The sequence below is a fragment of the Achroia grisella genome, unplaced genomic scaffold (genome assembly GCF_030625045.1).
Source record: "Achroia grisella isolate CSIRO2021 unplaced genomic scaffold, CSIRO_AGI_Agris_v1 utg4223, whole genome shotgun sequence".
Taxonomy (NCBI): domain Eukaryota; kingdom Metazoa; phylum Arthropoda; class Insecta; order Lepidoptera; family Pyralidae; genus Achroia; species Achroia grisella.
Window position 1 is genome coordinate 590,712 of NW_026712852.1, and position 27,960 is coordinate 618,671.

Sequence of the window (27,960 nt, forward strand, 5' to 3'; positions counted from 1 at the left end):
AAAGGAAACGAGATTAGTAGCTGTGGATCTCGTTTTAATAAATCCATGTTGTTTATTGGAAAATATATGATCAAAATGAGACAACAATACTGGGCACAATAATTGCTCAAAAACTTTAGCAAAAACAGTCAAGATGGAAATTGGTCTATAGTTATTGACTAGATGATCTGGACCATTCTTGTATATCGGTACTATTAATGAAGTTTTCCAGACCTTGGGGAATACACCATCAGCTATGGACTTATTATATATTAAAGAAAGAGGATAAGCTAAATGTTGCGCACATTTCACTACAAAAATTGAAGGAAATCCATCAAAACCCGCTCCTTTATGAAAACCAAGTCTTTTTAAAATCTTGAAGACATTATTTCTAGTGAATTTTAAGGAGGTTATAGTGTTGCTTGCATATTCGTATAACTGCGAAGCACTGCTATCATTATTTTTCTGATTACCATATTTTCTGTAAATTGAAGAGAAGTGAGTTGCGAATAATCTACAGACATCTGGGCCATTGCTGGCAGAAGTGTCATTCAAAAAAACTTGGGCTGGATATGGGCTTTGTTTATTTTTCTTATTGTTGATATAAGACCATAACAATTTAGGGTTAGATTTAAACGAACTCTCCAAACTTGTAATATATTTATGGTAACAGTCTGATTGTAATTTTTTACACCTATCTTTTAGAAGATTAAATGATAAAACATCACGAGGGTTGTTATTATATTTGCGTAGTTTCATTCTAATTTTATATTTTTCTCGAATTACACCGATAAGTCCCTGTGAATACCACACTGGATACCTATTTCCTTTGTAAGAACTTTTTATTGGAACATGACGTCGAACAACGTCGTTTAATATATTGTAAAATATTGTAGTCATATCATCGATCGAATCTGATGCAGAAAAAACATTATCCCAATTCAAACCTTGTAATTCTTTGTTTATGAGTTCGTAATTGGCCTTAAAATAGTTATAACGCGAGTTAACATTATTACGTAGCATATTACTTTTATTGCAATAATTGAGTGAAAATGTCAAAGGTGGATGATACACATCGATCACCGATAATGGGTCCGGACATTCCTGCAATTCCGTAATGACATTATGGCTGAGGATTAAATCAAGTAATCTATTCTTACTATTAAAAACACAATTATACTGTTTTAATGAATTTAGCGTCACGAAATCAATAAACATATTGCCATACAAACTATTATTAGTATTTGCAATTGGTTCTTCAGGGTTTTGTGATACATTCCATTGAATATTGCAGAGGTTAAAATCACCAGCAATAAGTAACTTTGAATGGGTGAATTCTGTTACACGATTAACATTATCAACAAAGTGCTTTAATATATGATGTTGTATAGGTGGCGGTAGGTAGACACAACAGATATAAAGTTTCTCTGCCTCATATTGAATATTAGAGGCCGATACCTCCACCCAGACATCCTCACAATTAGATTCAAAATTGGTAATTCGTCTAGACACAAAAGCTTTTGAGACTGCCATTAACACCCCTCCGCCAGATTTTCCAGAATGAAATCCTGATGATGCCCTGTCACGTCTGTAAACAGCATATTTATTGACATCAAACAGTTCAGAGTCGTGGAGGCTACCGTCCAACCACGTTTCGGTGAGCAGTATTATATCATAGTTATTGCAAATCACATTATTATAAAATTCATAAGTTTTAGTTTTTAGACCTCTAACATTTTGATAAAAAATATTTAAGGAATCGAATTCTAAAATATTATATCCAAAACATGAGTCCGTATCAAATATTTATACAGAGAAAAAAAAAAAAAAAAATACAACTACGTTAACGAATCCAAAAACTCCTTATTCTTAACATATATATAGTTGCTATCATCTGACTTTCTCATAAATATACGTCCATCACGCACCCAAACATACTTATATCCAAGTGATTTTGCTTTAAGGCGTGCAGCGGCGTGTAGTGCTTTGTTTTCCACAGTTAGATGTTCCATTACGAAAACAGGTGATATTTTATCGCCACCGATGCCAAGGTCGCTGGTATTCAATTTATCAGTAGGCTGGTTTTTATTATGTTTAATCACGGCCGCAAGAAATTTATCTCTAAGACGGGGACTGTTAAATTTTGCTATGATAGATCTTGGGCGCTGGTTGTTAGGGTTAATTTTAGCTACTCTTGTGCAATAGGTTATCTCGTTATCTGCAATAGGACACTTAATAGTTTTGCCCAATTGTTGTACAGTAAGAGCCAAGTTTTCATTCCTATGTTCAGGAACACAGTGAATTTCAATATTTGTTGCGCGAAGTTGCTGATCTAAAATTCTCATGCGCGTGGAAATTTCTGAATTTGACAAACGTAACTCCTCATTCTCCTTAACTATATTCTCTATAGCGGATTTCTGTTCAAGATGATCATTTTTAAGTTTTTCATGTTCGATATTAAAAAATGAAATAGATGTTTCAAAAGCCGTTACTAAAGATTTTATTTCCACTATCTGCGGCTGTATTTTATTCACAAGAGTAGTATTAATTTCCTCCCTTATTATTTTGCGTATAGATTCGGCTGACAAGCAACTGCAACCCTGCTGCGCATTTGTATGGCGCAGAGTAACATTGTTATTATCGCTTTGTGGTGATAAAGTAGGCGTATTAAAAGCACTAGTAGCGGTTGATGAAGACGAACTCTCAGAACCACAACGGTCTTTTTTCGTATTACAAGATGCAGCATTTTTATTTTTAATTGGCGGTGCTTTTGGTGGCATTATGCAGAGAGTTCAATAACTTGCAGCGAATAAAGCGATTTATTATAACTATTAGATTAGACGATCAGAAGTGTACAGCAAGTGAAACGCTTGGTTACTCCCAAGCACAGCAAGCAGACAGTGAAGCAAGAAGAAGAGCGTAAGCGCCGTGATATACGCGTCGCTTACGCGTTTTATTGAAGCGCTGGGTACTGGTCTCAGTTTAGTCAGTTTGTTGATGAAACCAATTCAACAAAATAAATTTTGATTGATTTACACAGTAATATAAACTATTTTAATATAGTAAAGTACATCACCGATTTCTTTAGAATACGCGCAATCCAGAACACTAATACACAAGTATAGGTTTCACGTAAAAACACTGTAAATTTATAATTTTGACGGAGCACAAATTTGCGTGGCAGTTAAAGATAATGTGTTATTATCTACTGCGTTGGTAAAATTATATGACAAGAATAATCACGAACATATAGTACGTGCAATATTAGACAGTGGTAGTACATCAAGTCTAATGACTGAGAGATTGTGTCGACAATTAAATTTGGAAACCTGTCAGGTAGATAAGTCAATCATGGGTGTAAATAACGCAACTTTACGCGTAGGCAAAACTTGTCATGTGCACATGACGTCGTTGAATAACAGTTTCTCTTCTGAGCTTCAATGTTATGTTTTGCCATCAATCACAAGTAATGTACCCGGTCACGAAATTAATATTTCTAATATTGACATCCCTACTGACATTAGTTTGGCGGATCCTACGTTCTTTGTACCAGCAGATGTTGATATCTTGATTGATGCGGATCTCTTTTGGGATTTGGTAGGGACGCGGAGAATAATACTAGGTAAGAAAAGGCCTGTATTGTGCGAAACCAGATTAGGGTGGATAATTTCAGGTCCTATCTTTAGTCATCATGACACAATTATGCATTTAAATGATATAAAATGTAATTTTAATAAAATTGATTCTAGTGCAAGTCATGATTTGGACGACATTCGAGCTGACTTGACACGATTCTGGCAGCTGGAAGAGATATGCTCCAAATCAAATTATTTTCCGGAAGAAAGAATGTGTGAGGAACATTTTGTTGCGAACACAACGCGCCTCGATGACGGTCGTTTCTGCGTCCGTATACCGCTTAAACATGATTCTTCTGTTTTAGGTAATTCGTTTCATCGAGCGGAACACTGTTTATTTTCTTTAGAGCGTAGGTTGACGAGCAATCTTGAATTGAGAGATATGTATAGCAACTTCATGACAGAGTATAAATCGCTTGGCCATATGTCAGAATATAAACAGCCTGAGGTAGATGAAAAGGAATATTTCATTCCTCATCACGGTGTTATGCGAGATAGTAGCACGAGCACCAAACTCCGTGTTGTATTTAATGCCAGTTGTCCTACGACCTCAGGTGTTTCTTACAATGATATCCAAATGATTGGTCCCACCGTCCAAGATGATTTGATATCCATATTGCTTCGATTTAGGCAGCATAAATATGTTTTGTCTGCAGATGTTGAAAAAATGTACAGACAAATAATTGTCCACCCGTCTGATAGACATCTGCAGCAAATACTGTGGCGTAGTAATGTAGCTGAGCCAATTACAAAATTCATATTGAACACGGTCACATATGGAACATCCAGTGCTCCATTTCTGGCTACACGCTGTCTAAAGCAGTTAGGAATCGACTGCAAGGATGATAAAATTTCCGAGATCATTCAACATGATTTTTACGTTGATGATCTATTAACGGGCGGTAACGATTTGGCTGAAGTTCAAGCTATACGTAAGCAAGTTACTAATGTACTTGCTTCTGCATGTATGCCATTAAGAAAATGGAAATCGAATAATCCTCTTTTGATGATTGATCCTCAGGACGTTCAAGCATCATCATTCGATTTGAATATTGGGAGTGATGAGCCAAATAAGTTATTAGGTCTTAATTGGCACACAGATTCTGATGAACTCTGTTTTCCAATAAGTTCTCTAGTTTCTAATGGTAATACAAAACGTGATATTCTTTCGATGATTGCTCGAATTTTTGACCCATTGGGACTTTTGGCTCCATGCATAATTAATATGAAAATATTGTTACAGCAGCTTTGGATTAAAAAATTAGCTTGGGACGAACCATTAACTGATGATATTAATCGTCATTGGAATTACATTCGTAAAACTTTGCCTCTTTTGAACGATCTTCGTGTACCGAGGATTGTTATTTGCGACTCCTGTAAGTCGTTAGAGTTGCATGTTTTTTCGGACGCTTCAGAGCGTGCATATGGAGCTTGCATTTATTTGCGTAGCGTTAGTACTTCTGGTGAAGTTATGGTTCGGTTGTTAATGGCTAAGAGCCGAGTAGCTCCTATTAAGCCTACCACAATACCTAGGTTGGAACTGTGCGGTGCGTTGATGGGAGCGCGGCTATATGATAAGGTCATCACGTCGCTTAGATCGGGAATAGATCAAGCTTACTGCTGGACAGATTCCACCATAGTTTTAGGTTGGTTACGTATGCTGCCTTCTAGACTTCAGCCTTTTGTACGTAATCGTGTTGCTGAAGTCTTAGAAAGGACAGAAAATTGTACATGGCGACACGTACCAACTGATGAAAACTCAGCAGATCTAATATCTCGTGGTGTGGATATTAGTAATCTGCAAGGTTTAAACTTATGGTGGTCTGGTCCGCAATTTCTCATGAATGACTTGTCGAAGTGGCCTACGCAACTGAAGTGTGTTGAAGTTCTCCCAGAAATTAAACCAGACATATCTCTAAATGCTATTGTTATTAACAATAACAATTCCTGTTGGCTCATTGAATTTAGTCGCTTTTCTAATTATTTAAGACTATTGCGATCAGTTGCCTATGTTTTAAGATTTATCAAATATTGTAAAAAGGTACTTGTAGTATCAAATTTTTAGAAGAGGTAGACTTACGCGACGCCTTAGTTTTAATTATTTCAAATAGTCAATATGAATCCTTTCCCGAGTACAAGTTACTGTTAAATAATGATAATTTGCCCAAAAACAGTCAACTATTAAAACTGAACGTCTTTATGGACGAAAATAAATTAATGCGCGTCGGAGGTCGTATTGATAATTCAAATTTTTCACAAGATAAAAAACATCCTATAATTTTACAGTCCAGTCACATTTTTACAAAATTATTATTTATTTATGAGCATAAACGGCTAATGCATGCCGGTCCTCAATTGTTGCTAGCATCTATAAGAGAAAGGTATTGGCCTATAGGCGGGCGAAATTTAGCGAAAACCTGTTATCACAATTGTATCAGATGTACACGCATGAAGGGTAAAATTGTAACCCCCCTGATGGGAAATTTACCACAGCAGCGCCTACTTTCTGGTGGCTATCCCTTTGAAACGGTCGGTGTCGATTATGCCGGACCTATTATGTCCGCTAGTCGACGAGGCCGCGGTTGTAAGCTAGTAAAGGTTTATATTTCAGTTTTTGTTTGCTTCACTACCAAAGCTATTCATTTAGAGTTGGTAGGCGATTTAACTAGTAATAATTATATACTTGCTTTACGTCGATTCATTTCGCGAAGAGGTAAACCTGTCAATATTTATTCCGATAATGGTACCTCATTTGTGGGTGCATACAACGACATTTCAAAATTTCTAAAGACGAATTGTAATTCTTTAGGCGAAAGTGCAGCCTGTGATGGCATTGACTTCCATTTTATTCCGGCGTATGCTCCTCATTACGGAGGTTTATGGGAAGCGGGTGTAAAGTCGACAAAATACCACTTACAGAGAGTGTTGGGTAATTGTACATTAACCTATGAAGAGCTTAACACCACTCTCATACAAATTGAAGCAGTGCTGAACTCTCGACCCCTGACACCACTTTCTTCGGATCCTGCGGACTATAATCCATTAACCCCAGGCCATTTTTTAATTGGGCGGTCTCTGACTTCTTTGCCAGACCGAGATTATCAAAGACATTCCACAAATAATTTAACACGGTTCCAACGCATTGAGCAATTACAACATTTTTGGGCTAGATGGAGCAAAGAGTACATTGCAGAATTGCAACAACGTGTTAAGTGGCGTACTTGCAAGGATAATTTAAAATTGAATACGTTGGTAGTAATTAAGGAGGATAATCTTCCGCCATTAAAGTGGAAATTGGGAAGAGTTGTGGGAGTTCATCCTGGTCTTGACGGCATAGTACGGGTTGCTGATATCCGGACATCCACTGGAGTTATTCGGCGAGCCTTTAGCAAAATCTGCCCATTACCAGTATCATCGGAGTCTGATTGAAAGCGTAGCTTTCAATGCCGGGGGGCATGTTGTGAAGTCAAAGCGCCTACTTATTTTATTTACGCAAATACTACACTTTTGCGATTTGTGCTCATACAATTTTGTAGTTTTTATTAAGTTAAAAATATAGAAGTCGTACAAGTTACTCTGCGTCTTTAATTTCATTATTCCCGAAAATCCGCTGTGATTACTCCAAAACAGGTATGTTATTTTTGTTACGATGTTTATTCATTCATATTCATAAAAAATAATTTTTAAATAACAAAACAGTTCCATTGATTCTTTTTAAGAAATTTTCTAAAGAAACTTAATATATTTTGTTTTCTCGACCTTATGGATTTGCTTGTGGATTTTATAAATTGGAAGAAAAGACGAATCATTACAGTGAGCCTCAATTATCTATAATGAGTCATTAGATACTCAAGTGTTACTCTAACTTGAATTTCTTTCGTTTTTCCTCAATCTCACAGCAGCTCATATTTAAAGAGTAAAACGTATGTGAATGTATTATATGTTGACAGCCTTAGTAGTCTACCGGTTTAGTATATCGCTTTACTTCCGATGGTCGGGGGTTCGATTCCTCGCACGGTGGAAACATTTGTATTCATGAGTATGATTGTTTATATCGGTCTGGGTATTCTGGCTCTATGTATATTATGTATTTATTTACAAAAAAATATATATTTCTAAGTATTTATATCACTTGTCTAGTATCCATAAAACAAGCTCTGCTTACCGTGGGACTAGATGATGCTGTGTTAATTGTCCAGGGTTATTTAATTATATGATGAAATGGGTATATTACTTTAATGTATTGTTTAAACACGGTTGACATAGACTATAGTCATTCTAAACTTGTACATAAGTACTTATTCTGTTCAATCCTTCAATAATGAGATAGTTACGCGATTTTGAATATTTAATAGCTATTTCTATATAATATAATAATATTGTCTTATTATATATTTACAGTTGTGATTCAGACTGCTAAATTATGTTACTAGAATTATGTATGTTGCCTATTATACGTAAATATAACTATGGTCTACTTAGTCTAACCATAAGGTCTACCGACTAGATATACAGTAAATACTGAAAATAACGTAACATTAATTTTCTTTATTTAATCGAAAGGGCGACGCTGATCTTCTACCTGATGGTAAGTGATAACCCTTCCTGCCTGCCATATACATGACCATTACTACGGAATTCACGCCACCATGTGGCACTCGTGGATCCTCAATGCTTTTTAGACCACGGCTCTCATTTATGATAAAGGAAGATGTACATTTGTTAAATAGTAATCGCAAACCTGTAGATGGTTTAATCACTGGAATATCAAACTCACTCAAAGTTTTGTTTTCGTTAAATCCGGGTAACTGGCACAATTCGCAATACAAAATCTTCACACTCATCATATGGAATTCAATGCCTATATACTTCTAAACCTGTCTTTTTTGCAACCATCTTTTTTCTCTTTCTCCTATGTTCTTGTACATTAAAAACAAGTCTGCAGGAAGAAGATTTAATTAAATTTTTAATTATTTGTCATTATTTCAATCAAGTAAATAGTTATCAGGTACTTGGAATTTTTTTATTATTACAACATGATATGGCAAAAACTAGGACTGTAGATATTAAGGTCGCTGCGGTGTATCTCTCGCATATTAGTTACATATATGGATTATAACCATTCATTTACTTTAGTGTTTTTGTACTATAATATATTATTATTATTATAGGACTAGACGGATTAGTCTTACTAATATTAATAGTATTATAAATGTGATAGTTTGTGAGTGTGGATGGATAGATGACGATCGACGGATGATCAGAACCTGATTGTCCACACCGTTGTTAATAGAATAAAAAATAATATTTATATATCTTCACCCATCATTATCATCGTCCTGCCCAATTCAGGGTCAGCGTAATATGTTTTATCCGTATTATGTTGTGTGGGCTGCAGCTTATAATTTTTCAATCGGCCTCTTGCCTGACGTTAAGCTTTACGACAATCTTCCATTATTTTTTAATCCAACGTGGTAGCGAGCATATAACATCGTTTCTTGAATTAATTTGCATTATTACATAATGTTTCCAACAGAGAAATAAGTAAAATATATTGATACATTATTTACCGTAAAACCTCCGCTGAAAATCTGCTCTGTAGCTAAGGCAATAGCAATATGCTGAGCGGAGTCCATTCTAGCATATATTTTATAGTATCATATAAAAATCATAAAAAAATTGGTTTTTAATTATTTTATTAGGTTGGTGTGCCTAACAGTATGCATATATGTAAATTAGTGTACAAGTATACATGCTGTCAATTCAATTTAATCATGCTATTTTTGAGGCGTGTTAATGTCAATAATATTTGCTAAATAAATGAATATTATTATCAAAAATAAATTACCAGAGCGCTCTTTGGTATCTTTTAAACAAGAAATTCCGACTTAACGAGTGTTTATGGATAGCACTAGGCCACAATGTTCTCTAATATTCACTATTATTATCAATAACCTCCCTATCAACTAAGCGCGAATCAAAGATTGCCCATTCACTACTTAATGGATTTATATATATTTTTTTAATTCAGTTGCAATATGCATGTGAAAGATCACAAATATTGACTGCAGAAACTCGACTACCGTTACGATCATCTCTAATGGTGATCAAATTCCGACCAACATTAAGTCTACTATTTAGTCACCCATATGGCGACATGTGTTTCGCCTCTGAACGAGGCATCATCGCCAATTCCATTTTCACTCTCCCAATATGGTGACGGGAATTAAACTAGAGTAATTAATATTAGAGTAAGGGCCATACAAAAAGCAGACAATAAACTATTAAAAAAAAAACACAAAATACATGTTACGTCACAGGCCAAGTCACGGGAAATGACGACTTATATAATAACAAAGGTTTGTACTGTGGTTCTGGAAAAGGTTAAAGTAAATTCACCATTTGCTCGCTCCTCGACTCATACTGCACAGATTACGGATTTGTTGGGTGACTAGTCGAGGAAGTGTTACGATTTGTTGTTAGATTCCTCTCTAGGTAGGTATATAGTAAAGTAAGGACGAAATGAAAAAGACTCGGAGTTTCTCTTCCATTTTCCTGGTTCCCATAACTATGTGTATATACTTATGTATCTACTTATTCCTGTTACGTAACTCATTACTTCTAAATAAATTAGAGTAATTGATTTCTTTGTAACGTGGTATTGAAATGTAGAGAATATAAAATCTCGTCAGAAAAGTATATAGAATGTAAAACCGATAAAACATTTCAGATTATGTTTTTATTTAGAAATATGTATAAAAAAAATTTACTTCTAATGAATTGTTTCACGTGAAATTATTCTGAAATGGTTTTTTTTATTAAATGGGTCGGGCTATTATTCGGTGATAAGAGAACCTGTAGCACTGCGACCTGCAAAAGTCTATTGTGCTTGTTCTTTTTTAGAGTCCGCTGCTGCCTAGGTCCGTCAGGGCTTTAATTACTTACTTAAGGATATTCTAAGAGGCGATAGTTTTTATCTCCTCAGGATAGAGCACTTTCCAAACAAGATATTTTGTTTATTCATGAGTAGGCTACAATCACATAGGATTAGTAGTGGCGCCTCGTCCAATCTTAAAATCTTTGATAAGGACAAGCCTAGGTTTGCCATGTGTTTATTTAATTTGCAGTTACCACTGAGTATAGGGTTACTTACAAACTAATAATTGATATTAATCTTATAAATTTGATAAAGTGTGTGGTTTTCTGTTTGTCCCCTTTTTGAGACAGATTATATCACAAGGACCACCTAAGGCTATCTTTTATACAAAACAAGTAAATGATTCAAATATACAATTAAAGAAGCTATTTGTAATTTCCAATTAATAACTTTTTACTAAATATGAAAGTATATACGGTACCTAACAAATTAATTGTGTTTTGGTTTATCTGTCTATCTGTTTATTCTTGCAAATCTCTGAAACGGGCTAATTTTGTCGGCTCTTTCATTCACAGATAGCTAATACTATAGCGAGTAACTTAGACTATTTATATTATATATTTTTTTTATAAAATTATTAACAAACGGAGAAAAATTCTATGTGGACTAAGTCCCGGGTATCAGCGAGTTTAAAATATATTGCGCATTGACAATTTTTTTGGAGTGTTTAATTTCTTATGGAATTGATTAAACAGTAGATTAACTATTTACTAGATACGCAATTCATTGTAGAATTGCAATTGGCGCTTCTAAGTTTTGTCTAAAATCTAAGTAAATATGTAAATAATTTAATTTTCTATATAATAATTACATTAAAAAATGAAGTTGTATCTTATTCCACATAACAATGTAATTCGATAAAGACAAATAAAATAATAATGACTCTATTTGGAAGCAGGTCACAAATGTATTTTAGAATTTCTAGGTTTGGAGTTTCACCTTGTTCTGTGAATATTGATCGATGGCTTTCGTTGTAAACACCGCAATACCTTTAACCTATCTAGAGTAGGTATAAACACAGCAAACATTGTTGTGTTGCGATGCTAAGAAAAAACAATACCAATCAAGCAATACATTGTAGAATGAAAAGGGCTGGATTACCTAACATTCTTTTTTTGAATGAAAAGAATAGATGAGTCAAATAATTTAATTTTAATCTAACCCATGTAAAGACATTTATGGAATTAGGACGTGTTTCTGCAATATTTGAGTAACTTTGGAAAGTACTATGTAAGTATGTATAGACGGTCTCCGTGTTCCGATACAAACAATCATTTGTATCGGTCTGGGTATTTTCTATGTATATTATGTATATGTTAACAAAACAAATCTAAGTATTTATATCAGTAGTCTAGTACCTATAACACAAGATCTGCTTACCTTGGGACTAGACGACCTCATGTGAAATGTCCAGGGGAATTGTTATAAATATACGTAAAGGGAGAGAACTACCGAAAATATATAGAGAAATTGTGTAAAAATGATGCGCGTGAAAGAAAAGTTAGTGCAGATATGATTGTCAGTGGTATTATTGGAAAATAATAACATATGACGCGGACCCCAAATAATGGGATAAAGGTAAGGCTTTGATAACTAAGAAATATTTGAAATTTCTTCGTTAAAAATAGATATTCTATTATATGAGGAAAAGAACGATCGGGTTGTCACGTAATTTACCTAGCTAAAACGCCTTATTTTAATTTGGTAAATTGTGTAAAAGTAAAAGTAACTGGCGTTACTTTCATTCTGCAATTGACAACTAATTGAAAAAATATTGTAATTTTAACGCTATGTTTTAGAAAGAAAAATGTAGGTATGTAAAAGTAACGATTTCTATAACTCGTTAGAATGTGTCCTACGTTGACTATTCAAGTCACACACGTCATTCTCGTTTATTCCCTTTGTTCTCATTTATGTAAAAACTATTTATATACAATTTTATTGTAACTATAAATAATTACAATGAAATATCTTAAAATAAATATACCTATTATGAATCACTATAAAAAACGACTTGATATTATGTACATAATGTAGCGCCACCTTGTGGTCATCTGTGAGACTTTATATAGAGTTATAACATACAGCAAAGTATGGCATGGAAAATTCTTGCTTGGTTTGCTTTTGATGTTGCTATTTTGAGATAATACAGTAAACGAATACGTAGTTCAGGCTTTTTCATAGAGATTGACCTTCTCGTATATGATGTATTATATTCTGAGAAGTTGAGATTTGAGTTGAGAACTTGGCTACTACTTGGTTTCAATTTTTTAACCCTTAAGTAATCATAAATACTTTTTTTTATACGCGCATTGTTTGGTTATTGTTTATATAAACACATTTATACATATAATTATGTGGACTAATGAAACTTAGGAATACATATACAAGATAATAATAATAATAAGACACAGGCCTAAAGGATGTCGCCACAAATACAACGGCACACAATACTTTAAATAGAAAAAAAATGTGAACCAATGAATCCATTGCTAACAATGTATCATCTCAGATTGACCATCCACGCTGTTCGCTCTGGAAAACATCCTAGTAGAATCCTGGTGAATTTGCCACAATGAGTTAACTGAGCTAACCCCAAGCTCATCTTATCATCCTCTACTGATGGCCCACCAGAGTGAACCGTTAACGTAGGCGGGTGCATCATTCTATATATAATTATATATATATATATATAATTAGTATCGATGTATAATGGTTTGGCGAACCCGTCTGCACTATCCTCTCGGTCCACTAGTACCCATTACTAACAACCCCCACCCTCTCTCTGCATTGCCTATTCCCAATTTATTTGGGGTCGATTCTCCTTATCATCCTTCGCCAGGCACATCGGTCAATTCGTATACTTGAATTCTTTTCCGGTCACTAACGATAATTAATAGACAAATAATTCTGTCTCTTTTAAAAAAAAGAAATGAACAAAATCTATTAAGAGGGACACATGTCTAATTGTAATTAGCATTTGAACAGATTTAATTTTGGATATGTTTTTTGCTGCTATTGTTTACTTTTCTGTGTATTCTATTGAATTATGTATTTAATTTAAATGTAGAGTGTATTAAATGTAATAGATTAAGGAACCTAAGGAACCCAATGTGCCTAGTACAGGCACATTGATTTTATGTAGAACAAAAAGTATAATTCATCACATTTGAAATTAGTGTTGCTAAGTACCAGTTATGTCTAACGTGCGTTATCACAGTTGATGAAAACCAGATTATATTATATTTACTGCTGCATATTTCCTGAATATCGCCATCAGAATCACGACACTATCGATATCAATCAATAATTATTTATCATTACACCGACTATTTGATTGGCGCCATTATTACATAAACGCAAAATTAAATAGAAATTATTTTAATACTATATGTAACAGATATTTTTATAGAGAGTACGTAAGAAAAACTTCAGATTTACATTTTTGTTTATTTTTATTTTCATATTAAACCATAAAATACAATTATCGGTACTTGCTAATTATAATCACATTTTACTTTGGCTCAATTCTTATTTTTAGATAATATTAAATAACACACAGTATTGAAACGTTTCAGACATACACCTAGGTTCTCATTTGAGTATAATTAAGTGAATAGATTTGATGTAATTTACTAATATTTCCATGTAACTGGTTATCTTTTTTGAGTATACGAATTACATTTAGTATTTATTCTTAAACAATGAAATGTTTTGTAAAATCCAAAATCATATTTATCAACTATAATTTTAAAGTATACTTTTTAACATCGGAGCTTAATTTATACTTGTCAATTATAAAATCAAGAGAAATATTTTTTATTTTTAGGTAATATAAATACACTTATATAAACAGAATTGGAAATTTTGATTGAAAATTGAGTACCTACGTCATCATATAATCTGACGAAATAATAGCTATACGACATGTTTATATTAGTAGTAATTTTATATGTAAGTTGTTATAAAAGAAAACTACAAGGTTAAGAATAGGCTCACATTAAAGTTCAGACCATATGGCCCGTGCCGAAAACGCTTTTCGTTTTTAACATTAATTGCTATGGCCTTCTTTAGAAGTGCGTCCATCAATGGGCGTTATCGGTACTGGCCATCAGATCTGAACCTGATAATGTGGGCCCTATTTACTATGATCTAGAGAACGCAAACATTAAATTTTACCATTGGACGTAAATATTGTTTAATTAATTAGGATTTTATATATTATTTCCAAGATTTAGATACAATATAGATCTGTATACAATTTATCTACTTCTATCGAAATTTCAAGCTATTTCGATTTTTAGTTTTCTTTAGACTTGTAGAGAGTATACTGCATCTTAAATAAACCTAACATACCCTTAACTAATGTTTTAATAATACGTAAAAAATTCTTTATCGGATATTGGTTCTACACCATAATGTAATAAGTGAGTATTTTATGTGACGGTATTTTTCGTCACATAAAATACTCACTTATTACATTATGATGTAACTTATAACGACTATGATTGGGATCACCTTATCAAGTTCAGACCCGACGGCCCGTGCCAAAGACGTCGTACGAATGGCACATTTTTTGCTTCGCCCATCCATCTATGAAATGCGCCAATCCCAGGGCATTGTCAGCTCAGGGTATCGGATTTTAATTTAATAATGTGAACCTACTCTTTTATGAGTATCCACAGAACGAAAATATTAAATTCTACCTACTATTGGACGAGAAGATTCTATACTTATAATTAATTAAAATTTCATATATTACTTCCAAGAATTAGATATACATTACAATATGATTCTGTAAACAATATATCTACTTCTACAGAAGTTACTATAAACTTCATTTGGTACTTGTCGAAACTTCTCTAGACTCGTAGAGAATATATACATCTTAACCTAATCTAACATAGCCTTAAGTATTGTTTTAATAATACCTACGTAAAATCCTTTATCGGATACAGTCCGTTTTAGCGTTCTCGTACATTTGTAGACTACTACTGGTATAGTTACCTACTGGACTAAATATAGTTATACATATTTGTAGACAATTAATATATATATAATTGCAAATCATGTGCGAATTGAGATTTTTAAAATACTATATAACTAATTCTTAACATCAATCATAATTTTAATCCGACTTTCCAGCAGTGTTTGCTTTTACAAGTAAACAAGTTACGACTGTAAGTGAATTATTGGAATATCAAAGTTAATATATAAGTAGGTATAAAAAATAAAACGACTTTGAATGGACTCACAATATCAAGTTTAATCCATACGGCCCTCGTCGATATCGTCTTTTGATTATCGCATTACTCGCCACGCATGTCCTCTTTGGAAATGCGTTAATCGAACGGCGTTGTCGGCACGGGTCGTCAGGTATGAACTTGATAATGTGTACTGCAATGGAACAGTACGGCAAGTATCTACAGAAAGCAAATATTAAATTCTACCATTGGACGTGAAGATTATTTACTTCTAATTAATTAAGATTTCATATATTACTTCTAAGAATTAGATATACATTACAGCATGGTTCTGTAAACAATATATCTACTACTATAGAAGTTGCTATCTACTTCAATTTGGTACATATGACTGTGACTTTTCTCTAAACTCGTAGAGAGTATATACATCTTAAATTAACCTAACATAGCCTTAAATAATGTTTAATAATAACTAGGTAAAAATCCTTTATTGGATACTATCAGTTTTAGCTTTCTTTTATACTTATAGACTAGAGTTTGATGTACCTACCACACTAAATATGATTACACAGGTAAAAGATTTATAAACAATATAGCTAAATGATGAGCGAATTGGAATTTTTGACATAAATCTATTTAATCAATCAAATTATTAGAACTGATCCAGTAATTACCACTTTTGGATTAGTTATTTTTGCAATTAAACAAGTTATTTCTATAAAATGTTTGGTGTATCAGTGTTTATATATTACTTAATCTATATATAGTAACTTAATATATAAGTACCTACATATAAATGAAGACTACAACGACTAAGTGTAAAAACCGCAAAAGATTAAATTCTGTATTGGAACATTTATGTACATTACATTATCCGTAAACAATATATCTATATAATATCTAAATACTTCTATAGAAGCTGCTACCTACTTCAATTTGGCACATTGATTCGCAGATATCTCTGGACTCGTAGAGAGAGATGTATTTACATCTTAAACTAACCTAACATATCTGACCAAATATAATTATACATTTAAAAAAAATACAGGCAATTTAGGTATACCATGAGCTCATTAATAGAGTAAAACAAAATTTTAGTATCAACCAAAATTTTGGGCCAATGTTCAGCAGTAATAACTTTTACTGATTCGTTTTTATAATTAAACTTAGTCATTATGTAATACAGAAAGAACAATTAAATTTACTATTGTATATTAATTAATTGACGATAAAAATTAAGAAAAAAATAACTTACAAAGAATATAAATGATTATTGTAACTTTTAATCATTATAAGAATCAATTTTTTTAATAATTTATATTTAATGACGATGAATTGCCACTAATCCGCGTAATATTATTGTATAAATAAATAATTTATTTTCTTACAAAATATCTACTTATATGAATGAACGATTTAATAATAGTATGTACATATGATATAACCTTAATAATTATTCATTCAATTCGTAAGTTAAGTCTTACGCGACGTTCCTATATTTAAATATTCAGGGTCTTTCGTAAAGAGTATCAAGCCAAAAGCCATTTACAATTCTTACCTACTAACTAAACTAAACCAATCTAGAAACAAAGTAGAAATCTGAATCAAATTTACAAAAGTTTTTAAATTACCAAATGGATCACATGGACGTGATGTTTATATGAAGGTTTTAGTATGTATTGATTTTCGAATATTCCATTTTGCTTCTTGACTTCTTAAAATACAACTATTATAATAATACATTTAGTGAACAAAGGAATGCCGTAATACTGTTCCACCCTTGTTTCAATACATTTGATATCACAGAATAAACTGTAACTCTTATGCTTTCTTTGTTTGAGAACTAATGTGTTACGCTTCACGTACTAGAGATTCCTCAGATCAACTAAACTAAAAAACATGTAGTAGTAAAAAGGTTATCTACATCTGTTTTAAAAATAATATATTGATTAGAGATTATAATTAAAGCATATAGGTTAATGGAAAGAAAAGACATATTGTCATCACAATTTGAAGAATTAAAACTGAGCCGCTGATATATCTATATCTATATATAATTTGTCTACAATTGCACGCATTCTTGTATTATATCTAAAATTATATATAATTTAAAATTCTAATATTAGTATAACTTATATACTCTTACTAAACTAACTAAAATTAATGTCGTTATTTTTTAAATAATTCCAAAAGGTTAAACTGAGAAATCTTTGGTGTTTGATGATTATACAAATTATATAAAATTTTATACAGATTTATTGATTAACCGTAATTAACGTAATGTCAGTTATTTATAATTTAGTATACTAATGAATTAATGGTATGATTCATTGTTTTTCAGAGTGTAGGTGGGATATAAAAAAGTTTTGACTTCTTTAGTGTTGGGCACTGCCAAAACAAATATTTCTTTTAATTTAGATGACGTACCTCTGCCGTCTTCTCTATCTATTCGAATCATAGGTACCTACTAACAGAATATAGAATTACTCATACATTCCCATATAATGGACTGTAATGTATTAAGACAATGGATTACGAATTTCACATCTTCATGAGAACAAGTTTATTTTTCTTTTATAAACGTATTTAAAACTTTATGAAATGCACATACAAAACATTTTACCGACTCTTTTCTTACCTACGAACAAGATACTTATGTTGTATTAAAGTTTAATCTTCCTCCTGTACTATTTGTAAAACGGAAATATATTTTTCACTGATAGATAAATAGATGAATGTTTCGAAATACGTAAGGATTTTTATTTTTAAAACCTATATAATAACAACCGAAAGAAACCTAAAAATAGTTCTGTAAACTTTATGTTCACATTTCAAATTTTATTATGGTAATTCTCAAAAAAATACTTTTCAGTCAAACTTACGTTACGTTAATTGGTAAAACAAATTATACATATATATCTATTGATTTCTAAAGATGAGCAATGTTAATCGAGAATGTCTACATAGCTTAGTTACTAAGGTTCCAGTTTGATATGCAGGTCTCAAGATGGTGGTTCCGGGGGCGCCGGTGGGCCCGGTGGGGGCCCTTGCAGTAGTTTGGCGGCCGCTGGAAAGCCTGCTAAATCGAACCCAGTGGGCGGGACGATGCCCGCTGCTGTTGCTGTACCTTGAAGGTATGCGACGAGCCTGAAAAATATTTATAAATATTATATATTGTTTTAAATTATTCCAACTGTTTAAAAAGCATTAACTGTTTATTTGTACTATAACAATGGTTTTAAAATCAAGGTAGTCAGTTTTTTTTAAATTAGGATGTATGAGATAATCAACTAATAATACAAATATACCATTCGTCCTACTAACTAGTGTAATATTGAAAACCGACTAATAATTGTTTATTATCCCTCACGTGTTATGCTCTCTTTAATATACTTCAAAATATATCAGTTATTTTTACTACTATTTCTAAAAACTAAAATTTATCTATTGCTAAAAATATAAAAAGCAATCAACACTTTTTTTACTATAATTTTGTCATATGTAATGCAGGAAAAATTATAAGTTATTCAGTTCGCGGCAATCAAGCTTGAACAATAGATTTGTACATAAAATTATATTACTGCGCATGTCACGTGGTATCGAAACGCGGTCGAGTATATTTATTGGTCGCCATTTTCATAATATAGCACGGGATTATACAATAATTAGAAAATATTACTTATATTATATGTTTTGACTGCAATAACTTACCTTCTCAGCTCCTCTAGGGCACTGGCCTGCATCAGAATGTAGTTTTTGGCGAGCAGAAGCGTTGCTATTTTGGAGAGTTTTCTCACGGACGGAGAGTGCGCGTATGGGATCACACTACGCAATTCATCTAATGCATCGTTCTGAAATTTATTAGCTGAATTTAGTAATAATTTTCACCTTAAAATGTATATTCTGTGTAAATATATTTTTAATTTACCAGATCATGCATCCTTCTTCGTTCTCTAGCGTTTATATTCAGTCGAACACTTTTACCCTGACGCATTTTCTGCTTCGATTTGCCTTCGCCGATTGGTCTGTGGATTTTTAATTTTATGTAAATACAAACTTCAATAATTACATTTAGGTAAATGCATAACAAACATAAATAACATATAAAAAAAAATACATCGCTAAAAATAATACTTTTTGGTTCTGATATAACAACAAACAGTTCATGGAAATCAAATATTGAATGCTTTTACATGTATTTTAATTGATATTGAATACTGTACAGTAATTATTTAATGACTTCAGAATAGGTCTAATTTGCAATTTTCATAATATGTCTTCAAGTTGTTTACTAGTAATAATATTACCTGTTTCATATTACAACCAATTTAGAAAGATACACAATTATTGCACGATATATACATAAGAATCAGGTTTATTCATTCTAGAACAAAATAAATAACCAATACAGAGATCGTTAATCATTTGAGAAGGGGTTGCGGCGTTGCGGAACGGAACAAGTGCCAAATAACTCTTGGTGAACAATGGATCTGATTCAGTGACAATGGGGTGGTATGGGTAAGGTAAACCTTTAAATTTACTAGACACGACACGCCATTTGTTTTCTATTAATTTAATTTTGTCATATTTTATCAATGGTATGTAGTAAAAATACGTAGATACTAATAACGTTCTTCATAAAATTTGTTACTTTATAGTATGTCCTTATTTTTCAGTATGCCTAATTGTAACAAGTTATAATATGCTTAACTTAATATTATATAGTACAAGTAATCATGGACGTATCCAACTTCTGCAGGAGACGGAGCGGCAGGTCCGATTTTTATAGCCATGGACGCGGTTTTATTGAATTTACTATGTTGTTCATCATAGTGAAATCGCCAAGGATTACTATACTTAGTTAAATATATTTGATTTAATGTTTCATTTATTATAAATAAATATTAATGCAATTAATTTAAGTAACGCTTTGGTTTGTCATTTCTGTACTATTTTTAGGTCTGTACGTACACTATACGTACTAATGAAAATAATGGTCAATGCGTATCGCGAAAGCGAGTAAGGGTCGGTGGGGAGACTAGTTCTATTCACTATTGTGTACAGATGGTGCATCGCGCATTGGTTTATATTTAGTCCATTTTTACTCCATATGTGCATATGTCAAGGATTAAACGTATCATTTTGAATATAAATGCAGCGATTTTTGTTTTATAATAGGTAAACTTCGCTTTGTATTATATATACAATAGCAGTATTGTTAAATGTTTAATGTGCTTCCGTTTAAATGCGTAAAGTTAAATACTTTTTTTGTTTAAATAAATAAAATTATTATGAATATATTCAAGTAATATGTATATTGTACTGTTATTATTTTTTTATACTATGTTTATGTTCTTCATATTATTTTGTAAGTAATATACAAGTATACATGTTTCTGCCCAGAACAACAGCGCCACCTATAGGGTCCAATTACTTTTTTAAACCATCCAGGAACCTACTGAAATGTACACACAAAATGATATCGAAATCACTCTAGCCATTAGGTGACAAACACACGTAAAACTAATTGTATATGTATATATATATAAAAAGATATAAATTGAGCAAATAAAATGTATAATTTATAGTGCATGTACTATGATGAAATATAAATTATTGAATTTTTAAATATTTACTTATACCTATTTTTCGATTGAATGGTAGAGTGTTGTCATATTTATACTGCGCATGCTCAGATCACCACAAACAAGTACATTGCATAAATGAATATAGATCAACATTTACACACATAAGTATCATAGGATTATGGAAATTTGATGCTATATGATTATAAATTTTCTATCTACATATCTGCTTACATGATATGGGGCACTATACTGTAAACTCGTAAATTGTTACTGTTATTTCTATATAAACAACACTTAAAAAGTATATTAATAACCTTTGAGCATAGCTGGTTCCGGGTTCTGGTTGGTTTTCGTCAGTAGGGTAACAATGCTGTGGAGGGGGCGGAGGTGCTCCGCCTTGCATGTAGAATCCACCAAGACCGACAGCTCCTAATGGAGTTCTTCGGCCCGGCACCGACTGCGGTGGTGAGTGTGATTCGCCCAACGGCACACCATCCCAGGACCTTCGCCCCTCCATTTTTATAACAAAAAAATTAACACATCACAGAGGTTATGACTTGACTAATATTAATTATTTAAAAAATAAAATTAAATTAAAATATGGAACAGCACGTTTGAATTTGGAACCGCGTTGACAGACAGTGCAGCGCGTAGTGGATGTTGGTTGACGCGGTCCACAGATCGATCGGGACACGCAGCTGGGGCGCGCACCCTCCTCTCATCTCGCCGTACAGAGCATTGTTCCGAAATGCGATTGTGATTTACGTAATTTTATGCGTGCATGATCGATCTATGGGTATAAAAAAATCATAGAATTAATTATTCAACTGTAATACTTAATTAAAGGGAATAAATATATTTTTAAAAGTCTCATAATCACCGGTATGAATTTCATAGAGTTACAGTTTTTGTCTTCATAAATACATTCTTCTATAATAGGTAACCAATATTTAAATTGAAAATATAGAAAATATCCCGCATTTTTTTACAGTAAACTTTTTATGATAAATACCGAAAGTAATTTGTCAAATATAAGAATTATAAAGTGTAAATTTTAAGACAGCTACGTATATCGTGTTTAAATGAATTGATATTTGTTAAAAGGTGTAATATTATTTCGAGTAAAGCAAGCACAAATTAAGACAGACTATAGGCTATTTTAATTTGTATTCGTGCCTACCTTTCCTAGAGACTCTACTAAAATGGATAGAAACATGTAGCATTTAGAGTTCAAATTAGAGATAGCAAAGTGACCTAGGTGCTCCAATAAAAAAGCGTATATACAGAATGACATTATTAATTTGTTAAACAAGTTTTAAATGTTTTGACTAATTGGATTCGAAATTAACAAAAGTTAACAATTAATAATTAGAGAATATTCTTCTGATCAAAAATTGCCTATATATATTAATTTACCTATCCAACCTACACATTTTTGTTTTAATTAATTACATTATTATTGAGTTACTGGTATTTTACATATACATTATTATATAATTATAAAATAATAAAATAGATAGGAGTTTAAGGGTCCCACATTCATTTATTCTAGAACGATGAGACAGCGATAAAAACTTCACTAACCTATTAAATTGTTTGGCACTGGGTAGCCGTAAATGGATCGGGGCATTGACTCTTGAGGTGATCCGGTGTCCAATAGTATATTCCACTGCACATGTGGAACTAGATTTGTGATGATTGCAAATTAGAAGTAGGTTAAATGTCATATCCAGTATTTATATTCCTCTTATTTCAATTTCATAATTGGTTACGCAGTCAACCAATTACACTCATGTTTCTATATCTTTTCCTCTATTTTGAAGCTCCCTATTTAGATTAGAGTTTTTTTTGTTTATTTTTATTTTTTAATTGATTCCAAAAAAGGAGTAGCTTCTCAATAGGGTCGTATGTTTTTTAAAGTTTGTTACTACACAATTCCGTCATTTATAAACCAATTTCAGAAAATTATTTTTGTTTGAAAGAAGAAACATTCAGAGTAGTCTCATATTTTTGAGTGTTTGGTGTAGGTTTTTTATGAAAATTATTTTATATAGTTGATTATGATATGTTTTATGTTTTGCGTTAATTCATAAGAAGGCGCGGTCGCGTTATTTTTGCCCCCTGATATGTTGAATTCAAGAATACTTACTACAAATATTGACTCCAAATGATTTGCTTTGTAAATTGTGTTCCATTTGTAGGGTGAGATAACGCAGTGAAATTTTAGGATAAGAGGCATGATATTTTAATCCTTCAGAAAGCAAATGTATGAGCCGTATCACATCATAACGTGTTCGTAGTGCTGCTGTTCAAGTACGGAGAGTACATGAACAGCTACCACTTACCATCAGACGACCTGTCTTTCCAATTACATAAAAAACACACTCAAAATTAGTCAAATATTGCTTTCAACACAACGACGACAGTTAAAAATGCATCTGACTAACTTATCTGCTACAGTCGTGAAGGTATACTATTTTGATAATTTTATCCATTGATATTATTTTGATTATTTATATTTAAGTTTATGTACATGACTGTACTCTTATATCAGAAATAATTTATAGGACTATTCAGCAAGTGGCTACTTTCTTGGAGGTATAAACATTTCCATTTATCATTTTATAGTAGTCTTATAAGCTCACGTCTGGATAGAGTGCAATTTATAAAGAGAAATAATGGGATTTCCAATGTTTATTGTTAGTTGTATAATTCAAGGAACATTCAAATATTGGCACAGGATTAATTTATGTACGAAACAACAGAATTTGGTGTGAGATATGTATTTCAAGATATTAGTAGGTATTCTTATTATCTGGCAGATGGAATTATGTACAACAAATTAGGATAAATATTTTGACGTGTTAACATACACTAACTTGTTAAAGTATATATCCAAATTTGGAGGAATTCTCTGAAATAGTTTATGAGTAATACGCTGTTTCTTTGTTTTTTCTTTATTTATGGAATTCGTTGGGAGTAAAATGTGGAGTAGATCTATAAAATATAAACACCACTTTATTGAATATCACGTTCTACTTTATTTTACACAAGCTTTATTCACTTGTTTTTAAACTTTCTCGATTAGTACATTATTAATATGGTTAAACAGGCTTTAACACGATTAATTTTAAGGTAAATAAGCCATTTACATCTCTCGATGTTTTGACTAACTGACTGGAGTTACAGCAATGTTATTGACGATAGGTGCTGGCAGTTTCTTCAATTACCGTCATTAGATTGATAACTTTAAACTATTTTTCTGCGTAAATATCGGCATGTTTGTTTATTTCTATGGCCTTCCGTACCATTTGTGGATAATAGTGACGATCAGTAAAGACGTTTAGGCGCATCTAATTCCATTTAGTAATTAGTTCCAGAATTCAGCATATGATCGGCAATTGTAGAATTATATATATCTATAGATACTTCTAGACAGCTGCCATGGCCACTTTGATCCTTTTAGTTTTTATTTACTTAAGTTAGTTTGTATGAATAAAAGTATTGACTGCATTAATACACGTGATAAAATAATACAAGTATAATCAAACTCTGAATCTATGTGTTCAAAATACTAGGATATCAATATAATATAACTTAGACGTAAGTTTGTTATATAGACTGTTTTTAGTATGTAACATATATTCTATTATATTACCATTCCTTTTCTAAAAGTCGATTTTAAAATTCCTTTTCTTGTTTTAAGTTTACATATAAGATTGTAATTTATTATTTCCTATGAAGTTTATGATTATATGGTAGTGGAATGATATGAACTGCTGGATGTAAGTATATTCTCGTTTTTCTATATTTTATACACACAGTACATAAGTTTGGGAATTTATATTTTGTAGTATTTTCCTTCCTCCTTTCTATGAATAAACTTTAATACTTTTGGCTTACCAAAGCCAGTTAATTCTATTTATCCTGAGGGATATATTCAGATATATACGTTATTAATAGAGAGGAGAATGTTCGTTGACATTTTTATTGTTAGGCAATTGTAATATAATACAATCATTAGTGGATGCATGTAAAAGGAGAGAACGACCAAGGAAAAGATGAATGAACTGTGTGAATGTTGATATGCATAAAAGGAGAGTAATCTCAGATATGACGGCAGATAGGGATCTGTTAGAAGAAGATAATACTGCGCTAATCCCAAATAATGGGAAGGCATAAATCATTATTATTATAATGAAAAAGCTTTGAAAATAGAATAAATAAAAAGCACAAATATTTCCATATTCGAAGAAGTCGAGATTATGCAGCATCTATCAACAAAAACACAATCGTGTACTTATCTTTTATCATGAAGAATCCGCTCATCCATAGAGTGCCTTATTCGAAATCTAAGATTAATCTGCGGTAGGTCCACTCCACGAGTACCACAGAACAGCAGCCAGTGAAATAGAATACCGAGTTTATTTTTTATACATGCCAGACAAGAATTGCCACTGTTGCTCTGACTAGTATTTATTTATATTGAAAAAAAAAGAGGATTTTTAAGAGAAAACAAACGGTGTACAAACCTAAGCTCAATTTGTGTGAATATTTTGGTAGAAATCTCGTTTTTTTTTTAACTACAGCAGGATAATGACATCAAAACGGTTTCGTGTAACTTGCGATTTACCTATATAAATTTAGCAAAATAAGTGATTTATTTCCATAATTATGTAAATGAATGTAGCGTACGTTTTATACTGATGTCTGTGTAGACTAGGCCACGCTTTAAGGTACGAAACAGTATTCAGTACGAAATCTCGGAATTACTTTCATAATATTATTTTACATTATGAGGAATTAAATTATATAAACCGCAATGGCTGCATATGTAATTCATGAAATTAAATTCGATTATTATCGTTAATTAAGCTTCTGAATAACATTTCGAATGACTTTTGAATTCTCTATATCTACTGTTAAATACGATATAAATACATAATTCTAATAAAGAACGTTTTGTTAAATATATAGTGATTAAGGAAAATATATTCATTCAAAAGTAATAATATGTGAAATTAATTTAATTATGTTGAAAATAATATGATGAGTGTACCGTATGGAGTTATAACCGTTATTTTTACCTAGATTCTAAGAAGGGAGCAAAAATCAGACCACTATATTACGGCGCGTGCTTTTGCAGTCCGGAGTAACCAAAACACAAAAGGCATGCGTTTATTTTTATACGTCCCCGGTAGTCTACCTATTCGTGAAATATATGAAACGACTGAAAGTTCTCGATTGTGGGTGTAGTTTCATTTATTATTACCGGTGGTAATTTACCTTTGCATTAACTAGTGGACCGTCCCGATTTTACCTGGGGAATGATGTGCCTTTTAAACAGGGCAAGATTTTGTCAAATCTCAGAGTTCACTTTATAGATAATAAAGTATTTTCTTAATGTGATTGGAAACATTGGAACAAACGCTCTAACCGATTGTAAGCGGTAACCGTCGTGTAGGTAGGTATATACATGAAGAGCACTACGGACATCTCGTTATCATGTCAACACGATACCACTCATGCGTTGCGATTTCAGAGGGCAAAGATGTCATACCTCTTATCTTATTAGGACGGGACTTTTGAAATAGGTGAGACTGGGTACCTAGTCTCACTCATATAGACGTATATCTCTTTATTTTTATTATATTATATAATTTATGATCGCACATTTACTTTTGCCTTTTCTATATTAACTTCTTGAAGTCTTGATTACTTTTGGTTTCGAATGAATGTGTCACATGTTCTTTGTCGGGTGACCGCAGCCTTAATCCGATCGTAATCTTCGTATACATTGGACGTCGTAACATGGTGCTTATGACATATATATTTATCTATTCGTTATATTTTATGAGGTCAAGCCATAGACATTTTTGCTAGTATTCCACTTTGTATAAATTGTTCCGATTTTCTTGTTTATTTATTTCGCTGTCCTGGCCTTACCTACTACTGTAATCAGTTGGCCTGACAGAACAGAGAAGTGTTTGTCTTTCGGGATAATATGGAAATAATGTATTTTATTTTCTTATAATGGGTTCTTGATTTTTTAAGTTTTCTGTAAAAATGTATGTCTGCTCATATAAGGTTAGTAAAAGGAAAATACTGTTGTATTATATTATGAAACGTTTAATAGTATTAAAGCTAATCAATTCAAAATTATTTACAACTTATTCCAATCAGTTCCGACTTCTTTTTAGTCCGCTTATCAACTATCTATCGACAATTCACCATGCCATACCATTCACAAGTGCTTTCAGCACGATTACCATAGTATAAGAACATTTCCTTGTATAGTATATAGAGCTATCATGAAGACATTAAGCAACAGGGTTGATAGAAAAGCTCCAATTTTATATCAACATTAAACATTATTAAAATATTGTAAACCAAAACAACTAAGAAATCTAGTAATTTAGTCAGTAATCAATGAATTATATAGTAAAGATTGATACAATATATCGCTTTAAAAAAACCAACTATGTATTGTCTTTTGTTTAGATACATGTGCTCGTAGATACATATGAAACTAAGAAAATGAACAACTGTTACGTTTTTATAGCAGTATATAGTAATATGGTAAAAATGTAAAGTTTTAATGATTTCTTAAGAGCAAC

The 27,960-nt window shown here is 32.1% G+C and overlaps 2 protein-coding genes across 2 annotated transcripts; one reads left to right on the forward strand and one right to left on the reverse strand.

Annotated features, from left to right (window-relative positions):
* The first annotated feature begins 3,681 nt into the window (after positions 1-3,681).
* LOC131844898 (uncharacterized) lies at positions 3,682-7,043 on the forward strand. Its single transcript, XM_059193884.1, has 2 exons — positions 3,682-5,563; positions 6,424-7,043. Exons 1-2 carry the CDS (start codon positions 3,682-3,684, stop codon positions 7,041-7,043), a joined length of 2,502 nt encoding a protein of 833 aa, XP_059049867.1.
* Positions 7,044-17,930: 10,887 nt separating this feature from the next.
* Positions 17,931-21,978, reverse strand: LOC131844901 (class E basic helix-loop-helix protein 23). The gene is made up of 4 exons (XM_059193887.1): positions 21,658-21,978; positions 19,684-19,780; positions 19,467-19,606; positions 17,931-18,902 (listed from the first exon to the last, which is right to left on the reverse strand). Exons 1-4 carry the CDS (start codon positions 21,858-21,860, stop codon positions 18,758-18,760), a joined length of 585 nt encoding a protein of 194 aa, XP_059049870.1. The 5' UTR covers positions 21,861-21,978; the 3' UTR covers positions 17,931-18,757.
* Between the last annotated feature and the right edge of the window lie 5,982 nt (positions 21,979-27,960).

Coding starts and splice junctions, on each gene's coding strand:
- LOC131844898 (XM_059193884.1), top strand. CDS start 3,682: ATGCATTTAAATGATATAAAATGTAATTTTAATAAAATTGATTCTAGT. Junction 5,564..6,423: donor TATTAACAATAACAATTCCT/GTTGGCTCATTG, acceptor GTAATTCTTTAG/GCGAAAGTGCAGCCTGTGAT.
- LOC131844901 (XM_059193887.1), bottom strand. CDS start 21,860: ATGGAGGGGCGAAGGTCCTGGGATGGTGTGCCGTTGGGCGAATCACAC. Junction 19,781..21,657: donor GGAACCAGCTATGCTCAAAG/GTTATTAATATA, acceptor AAAAATCCACAG/ACCAATCGGCGAAGGCAAAT. Junction 18,903..19,466: donor GCCCTAGAGGAGCTGAGAAG/GTAAGTTATTGC, acceptor AATATTTTTCAG/GCTCGTCGCATACCTTCAAG.